Source organism: Macrobrachium rosenbergii, chromosome 52 (assembly GCF_040412425.1).
Source record: "Macrobrachium rosenbergii isolate ZJJX-2024 chromosome 52, ASM4041242v1, whole genome shotgun sequence".
Classification (NCBI taxonomy): domain Eukaryota; kingdom Metazoa; phylum Arthropoda; class Malacostraca; order Decapoda; family Palaemonidae; genus Macrobrachium; species Macrobrachium rosenbergii.
Genome location: NC_089792.1, coordinates 12,051,222 through 12,058,420, shown reverse-complemented (window position 1 = coordinate 12,058,420; position 7,199 = coordinate 12,051,222). Strand labels below are relative to the sequence as shown.

The following is a 7,199-nucleotide window of genomic DNA, read 5'->3' as shown; positions in this document are numbered from 1 at the left end:
AAAACATTTTCGAATACATTCATACAATAGCATAACAAATTTAACACGCATTAATCATAAAAATTACCCTCTCCTACGTGACAAACAAAACAAAATACAGAAAACACCTCATACAGAGACCAAAATAAATTACAGTATAGATGAGTCCTTTATATTACTTCAAAAAGCGAGAAGAAGAAGAGGAAGAAGAAACCGAGGAGGAGGAGGAGGAGGAGGAGGAGGAGGAGGAGGAGGAGGAGGAGGAGGGGGAAAAGAGAAAAGAGGAGGAGAAGATGGAGGAGGAGGGGGAGAAGGAGAAGGAAGAGGAGGAGGAGAAGGAGGACGAGGAGTAGTAGGAGGAGGTGGAGGGGGAGGAGGAGGGGGAAGAAGAGGGGAGGAGGGAAGAAAGAGGTACAGGGGATGAGGAGGGAAAGGAGGAGGAGGAGGGAGGAAGGTGAGGAGGAGAAGAGGAGAAAGAGGAAGAGGAGGACGAGGAGTAGTAGGAGGTGGGGGAGGAGGAAGAGGAAGATGAGGGAGAGAGGGGAGGAGGAGGGGAGGAGGGGGAGGAAGAGGAGGAGAAGGAGGAGGAGGAGGGAGAAGAGGAAGAAGAAAAAAAGAGAAGGAAGGGGGGGAGGAGGAGGAGGAGAAGTAGGAAAAGGAGGAGGAGGAGGAGGAGGAGGAGGAGGAGGAGGAGGAGGAGGAGAGGGGAGGAGAAGTAGGAAAAGGAGGAGGAGGAGGAGGAGGAGGAGGAGGAGGAGGAGGAGGAGGAGGAGGAGGAGGAGGAGGAGGGAGGGGGAGAGGAGTAGGAGGAGGAGGACGAACTAAGGATCTTAAAGCCCCGGCCAAGTGACAGGGCCTTCAGAGGAGCGACAGAGAGCGGTCAAGGATCAGTAACATTGTTTATAGTTCTGCGGCGAAGGCGCTGCTTCGAAGGATCACTCCAGGATCAAGTGGGACCCTCTGGGTGGTCTCGCGGATCAAGGCGCCGATGAAAAAAAAAAAAAATGCCACGGTGAAGGAAATGAACGCTAAGCATTATGAGGAGAGGAAAGTGAGAGAGAGAGCGCGCGAGGATTTGTCGTAGACACACACACACACATATATATATATACACACAGAGAGAGAGAGAGAGAATGAGATTATGTATATATATATATATATATATATATATATATATATATATATATATATATATATATATATATATATATATATATATATATATATATATAATACACTCTTCAAACGTATTTAACTATCAAGGAAAATCACAACTTACAATCAGAACTAACTTTCCCAAAAGGAAGTTTACTGGGGAACATAAATTAAGCAAACGCATATGTGTTACATATGGGTCCGAGCATATTCATAATTACAAATTAAGCAATCAGGGTACAGATATGTTTTGCACACTTTCCAAGTGAAGTTACAAGAGAGTGTTTGATTTATTCGCACTAAGGCTTCAGTAAATACGTTCCCAATTTGTTTCTGCTTCATGAAGAGGTCATCATATCTCCATTAGCCAAAATTTTTTGCATTAGGAACCAGATAATTTTCCTGTGATTATTCCAACGGCAGTGGAAAATATAAGAGAATGTTCGGTTGTTTAAATAAATAAAGGATAGATCTTATAGGTGTCTTTTTCATGTCATAAGATAAGTTCACGTCATGTGTGGAACACATGAACACTTACTGACCTTGATATTTAAATATTTGTATCGATTTCATATATTCACGCTCGGAAGTTGATTTTCGTTTATGTTTTCTGATCATCATGATGTTAATATTTATGATGTGTGTTTTATTAGGCACCAATATTTCCTGAATGCAAAATACGAAACTTGCGGGGGAGAAATATAATGAAAAACTGAGACATCGCAAATTTGAAAAATAATACATTGGAAGCATTGAAACGTATATATTATCATTAATCATTGGATACCAAAATAAAAAAAAAAATATGCGGTTGAAAACATTACAAAAGGCAATATTGCACATATGAAAACCCTGTCAAAAAAATAAATAATGGAAATGCCGCCACGAGATTCAAAGGAATACCCAACAGAAAAGATAAGAATAAATGAAATTAAATATATATATATATGCGTGTGTGTATACATATGTATATATACATACATACATACATACATACACACACATATGTATATGTATAAGGATAGATAAAAGCACAGTTCAAACATAGACAAACGAGACTTCAAAAACGTAAGCAAGACGAATCCATAAATCATTTCGACATGAAAGATGAAATGAGTTCTAAACCGATGAATGATTTAATGTATAATGAGTAATGGAATAAAATTTTTTGCTTCACAGATTCCAATAAACACTCGAAGATTGGTAATTAATGGTAAATGGATTACATACTATTTTCAATTCGTTGTAAACGCGTTTTTATGATTGTAGATTTGAGGAAATTACTCTTTTATTTAAGAGTAACGATATGTTGAATAACGTGGTGGAGGTGGTGATGGACAGAATTAATATTTTTTTATTCACTCACAATATTTCGTAAATTGTAAAGAAGCAAAGCTAAGGAGTGCAATATTTTGAGTAGAAGGTAATTGAATCTTTTATCATTTCTTCGGCGCAATCACGTTTTCTGTACATCGTATACTCAAGGCCACCGAAAATAGATCTATCTATCGGTGGCCTCGGTATAATGCTCTATGCGCCGCGGCCCTTGAAACTTTAACCAAGGCCCAATAGTGGCCTATCCTATATCGTTTCCAGATGCACGATAATGGCTAACTTTAACCTTAAATAAAATAAAAAAAAATACTGAGGCTAGAGGGCTGCAATTTGGTATGTTTGACGACTGGAGGGTGGATGATCAACTTACCAATTTGCAGCCCTCTAGCCTCAATAATTTTTAAGATCTGAGGGTGGAGAAAAGGAATAAATATTATGACTGGACACACAAGAAAAAGGCAATGTGTCTTATCATAACAGTTTTAAATGTCATCCTTTGATTTTAAAGTTTTAAATGTCGTTTCCTTTCGGATTATAGTTTTTAAATGTCATTATTTAATCTTGAAGACTTTAAGTAGCATCCTCTGGGTTTAAAGTTTTTAAATATCATCGCTTGATTTTAAACTTTTTAAATGACATCCCATGATTTTAAAGCTTTCAAACAGCATCATTTATTTTTAAAGTTTTTAAATGTCATCGTCTGGATTTAGACATTTTAAATTCATAGTTTAGTTTTAGTTCTCAAACATCACCCTTAGGTTTTAAAATTTGTAAATTTAATCCATTGGTTTTAAAGTTTTTAAATGTCATCGTCTGGGTTTTAAATTTTTAGATGTTATCCTTTTGGGCATAAAGCTTTTGCACGACATCATTTGGTTTCAATCATTTAAATATCATCCTGTGGGTTTAAGTTTTTAAAATGTCTTACCTTGGTTTAAAGCTTTTAAATGTCACCCTTTGGGTTTAAAGTTCGCAAGTGTCACGGATTGAGTTTAAGGCTGATAAATTTCATCTTTTAGTTTTAAAGTTATAAATCATCATTCTTTTGGTCTTAAATTTTCATGTCAACCTTTTTTTTTTAAAGTACACGTTTCTTATTACCTATTAGCTACAAAGATCATTTTGGCAGTATGTTCAAGAAAGTTAGAAGGCACAAAAAACGACCGTATCAAAACTTAGCTTTCATTATTTAAGGAAATAAAGTGAGAAAAAATAAAAACTGTACAATAACTCAGATGAGACCCATCTCACTTCTAACCTTCCTTATTCTCTTCAGCCTTATCGTGCAAACTCTAGAAACTGCTTTTTATTGTATATAGATTACTAGACAAAACAAGCGCCGCCTTATCTAGACCACTCGACCACCTTAAGTGTCCAACTTCAAGAAGATTTATTCGCAAATGACGATGCAGTGTGACTTGACCCGTCCCCCCAGCCCCACCCCAACCCCTGGATCCCGGACACTCCTCCCTATCCCCTGGATGCTTGACTCTCCCCCTGGACCTCTGATACCTCCCACCTGGTCCCCTGGACCCCTGACACCCCATTCCCCTGGATCGATGATGACACCCTCATCCCCAGACCACTGACACTCCCCCCCCTGGACCCCTGACACCTCCCCATCACCTGGACCCCTGATCACCCCCACCCCATCCCCTGGTCCCCTGACACATCCCCACGCCCTGGACCCCTGATACCCCCACCCCATCCCCTGGACCCCTGACACCTCCCCACCCCTGGATCCCTGATACCCCACCCCATCCCCTGGACCCCTGACACCTCCCCACCCCTGGATCCCTGATACCCCCCACCCCATCCCCTGGACACCTGACACCTTCCCCACCCCTGGACACCTAATAACCCCACCCCATCCCCTGGACACCTGACACCTCCCTATCCCCTGGACACCTGATAACAACCACCCCATCCCCTGGACCCCTGACACCAACCCCATCCCCTGGACCCCTAACGCCTCCCCATCCCTGGACCCCTGACACTCCTCCCTATCCCCTGGACGCCTGACACTCCCCTAACCCCTGGACCCATGACACATCCTCCCCTATCCCCTGGACGCCTGAAACTCCCCCCACCCCTGGGACCCCTGACATCCCCCACCCCTGAAGCGTCCCCACCTCCTCTTGCCACCCCCACCCACCCACCCACGGCCTTTAACTCCGAGGTCCAAATTCGCACAGATTAGGGTTTCAGTGCGAGATATACGATTCATGATTAACTTATGCAAAAGACTATTTACACAAGACTGAAGAAGGGAAGCAGTTATTTATCAACGTCGCTCCGTCGCTATTTTAGAGCCCTGCAGTTGACACACGAGGTGACTCGGCCCCGACTTTTGCTCCGTTTCAAAAGGGGCCGACTGAAGGAAATTCAAACATTCGTAGCTTAGGCCATTCATGCTTGGAGGATGCAATAAAGTTACTCAGTGAGCAATATACTCTCTCTCTCTCTCTCTCTCTCTCTCTCTCTCTCTCTCTCTCTCTCTCTCTCTCTCTCTCTCTCTCTCTTTGCATTTTACGACTTTATATTTCGTCTCGTCAAGTACTCTAGGTCACGTCTTGAAGAGGGACGTCGCCTGATATATTTTAAGGGGGAATTTGGATCTTTAATTTGGCACACTTACCATCATGTCTATATATATATATATATATATATATATATATATATATATATATATATATATATATATAAATATATATCTATATATATTATATATATATATATATATATATATATTATTATATAATATTATATATTATATATATATTATATATATATATATATATATATATATATATATATATATATTACACAAGCATTAAGCTACAACTGTCAGAGTTTAATATGTATATGTGTATATATGTGTGAATCTTATAAAATTTTGTTTCAAAGAAATCTTCTGGCTTACATAAACTCTGAAACAATTATCAGGTTTGATAAAGGCTACCAGAAAATAATTAATAATAATAATAATAATAATAATAATAATAATAATAATAATAATAATAATAATAATAATAATAATAAAGACTGTGATTCAAATAATGAATACTAATACCAAGCAAAGTTTGTACGCAGTAGCTTCGATTACTGAAGTACTCGATATTGCAAGACGACACAGGTCATTGCTGGTGTCCCTGGCGTTTTGCAATCCCGACGAAGCAAGTCACCAGCGAGAGAGAACAGGAAACGCTCTGCAACAGGCTAATCGTTGACTCCGCTCTTGGTCCTGGGAGCGACCTTTGACCCGCAAAGGTCAAACTCCGGCAATGAATTGCATTGAATGTAGAATCTAGAACAAAGGCCAAGCACTGGGACCTATGAGGTCATTCAACGCTGATACGGAAACTGACAGTAAAAGGTTTGAAAGGCGTAATAGGAGGAAGGTTGCAAGGTTGCACTATGAACTGATTGTTAGAAGAGGGTGGAAAGTAAGATGGAATATGAGAGGAGGTACAATTAAAGGAAACAAAAGGGGCTGCAGCTAGGGGCCGAAGGCACGCTGCAAAGAATCTTAAGTAATGCCTACAGTGCTCCGCACGAGATGCACTGACGGCACTACCCCCCTACGAAAAAAAAGCATTTCTTAGTTTAACCAGACCACTGAGCTGATTAACAGCTCTCCTAGGGCTGGCCCGATGGATTAGATTTATTTTACGTGGCTAAGAACCAAGTGGTTACTTAGCAACGGGACCTACAGCTTATCAGAAATAAATTCCTCTAATTCTTCATTGGCCGGTCGGAGAATCGAACACTGGGCCAACAGCGTGCTAGCCGAGAGCTCTACCCACCCCACCAATGAAGAACAGCTAACCCCCTACGGAGCCAAAGTTCGGTAATGGCAAAACTTTTTTTATTGAAATTTTCGTCCTAGGTCCCATATCCCATTTAATAAATACTCTCCAGCATTGAAATTATTAAGTGAATTATTATACAATTACTTTATACAAACAGGAAGGAGTGTGAGAGTAAGAATATAAGAAGACACAGAAGAAACGATAAACAATGCACCGAAGTTTCTTCGGCGGAATCGGGTTTTCTGTACAGCCGCTGCGGCGTATAATCAAGGCAACAGAAACTAGATCTACCTTTTGGTGGTCTCGGTATAATGCTGTATGAGCTGCGACCCATGAAACTTTAACCACTGCCCGGTAGTGGCTTATCCTATATCGTTGCCAGAAGCACGATTATGGATAACTTTAACCTTAAATAAAGTCAAAACTACTGAGGCTTAGAGGGATGCAATTTGGTATGTTTGATGAATGGAGAGTGGATGATCAACATACCAATTTGCAGCCCTCTAGCCTCAGCAGTTTTAAAGATCTGAGGGCGGACAGAAAAAGTGCAGACAGGAAAAATGCGGACAGAAAAAGTGCGGACAGAAAAAGTGCGGACAGAAAAAAAAGTGCGGACAGAAAAAAAGTGCGGACAGAAAAAAAAGTGCGGACAGAAAAAGTACGGACAGAAAAAAAAGTGCGGACAGAAAAAAAAGTGCGGACAGAAAAAAAAGTACGGACAGAAAAAAAAAGTACGGACAGAAAAAAAAAGTGCGGACAGAAAAAAAAGTGCGGACAGAAAAAAAGTGCGGACAGAAAAAGTGCGGACAGAAAAAACGGACAGAAAAAGTGGGACAGAAAAGTGCGGACAAAAAAGTCGGACAGAAAAAGTGCGGACAGAAAAAAATACGGACAGAAAAAGTCGGACTGCAGAAGAAC

At 40.5% G+C, this 7,199-nt stretch overlaps 1 protein-coding gene across 1 annotated transcript; it reads right to left on the bottom strand.

Annotated features, from left to right (window-relative positions):
• Nucleotides 1-3,859: 3,859 nt before the first annotated feature.
• On the bottom strand, nucleotides 3,860-4,423 carry LOC136833853 (uncharacterized). The gene has a single exon (XM_067096155.1). The coding sequence runs from the start codon at nucleotides 4,421-4,423 to the stop codon at nucleotides 3,860-3,862; it is 564 nt and encodes a 187-aa protein (XP_066952256.1).
• Between the last annotated feature and the right edge of the window lie 2,776 nt (nucleotides 4,424-7,199).

Coding starts and splice junctions, on each gene's coding strand:
- LOC136833853 (XM_067096155.1), bottom strand. CDS start 4,423: ATGGGGTTGGTGTCAGGGGTCCAGGGGATGGGGTGGTTGTTATCAGGT.